The 617-nt window shown below is 69.4% G+C and overlaps 1 protein-coding gene across 1 annotated transcript; it reads right to left on the bottom strand.

Annotated features, from left to right (window-relative positions):
- Positions 1–4: 4 nt before the first annotated feature.
- LOC104996932 (C-Jun-amino-terminal kinase-interacting protein 3-like) lies at positions 5–562 on the bottom strand (the record flags this gene model as incomplete). Its single annotated transcript, XM_010851326.1, has 2 exons — positions 384–562; positions 5–201 (listed from the first exon to the last, which is right to left on the bottom strand). Coding segments are annotated over exons 1-2 (327 nt in total), but the record flags the coding sequence as incomplete, so codon positions are not given.
- Positions 563–617: the final 55 nt, after the last annotated feature.

Here is a 617-nt window from a genome sequence, read left to right as displayed (position 1 = left end):
GGGGGGCTGCCGGGAGCTCACCTGGCACTGAGACGAAGAACTTGACGGCATCCCGGTGGCCGTGGAAGCAGAGCTGCGCCTGCGCCATGGAGCAGTAGGGGATGAAGCTGCTGGCTGCCCGGTCGCTGCTGTCGTCGCCGTACACGTGGATGACGCCGCCGGGGCGGGCCCCCTCTCCCGACGTGGGGGACGTCTTGTTGGCTAAAGAGAGAGGGGCCGGGGGTGCTGAGCCTGCCCACTGGGCAGGTGGGCCTTCCAGCAGGCAAGGGATGGGGTGGGGCCTGCTTGGGGCCCTCAGCTGAGCCAAGGGCAAGGCCATTTCAGCCCCAGGGCATCCAGGATGGGGGCCTCCTGAAAGCAGACGGTGGGCACTTTGGACTCACCTCGCAGCCCCAGGAGCTGGCCTCGGTGCAGGACCACGGCTGGGGAGGGTGAGGGCAGGGCAAGGAAGGGAGAGAGACAGGTGGTCACAGAGGAGCTGGGCCAAGGGGGCTGTGCCCGGGCAGCCCACATCCGCCCATGGCCTGGCAGCGCGCCCACCCGGGCCCCTGATGTGCGCCCACCGGCTCTGCAGGCACCTGGGGGCACTCACTCTCGGTCAGGGGGATGGAGATGAC

Source organism: Bison bison, unplaced genomic scaffold (assembly GCF_000754665.1).
Source record: "Bison bison bison isolate TAMUID 2011002044 unplaced genomic scaffold, Bison_UMD1.0 scf7180017851711, whole genome shotgun sequence".
Lineage (NCBI taxonomy): Eukaryota > Metazoa > Chordata > Mammalia > Artiodactyla > Bovidae > Bison > Bison bison.
The sequence above is the reverse complement of the archived record's forward strand: the minus strand, read 5'-3'. Positions and strand labels throughout refer to the sequence as shown.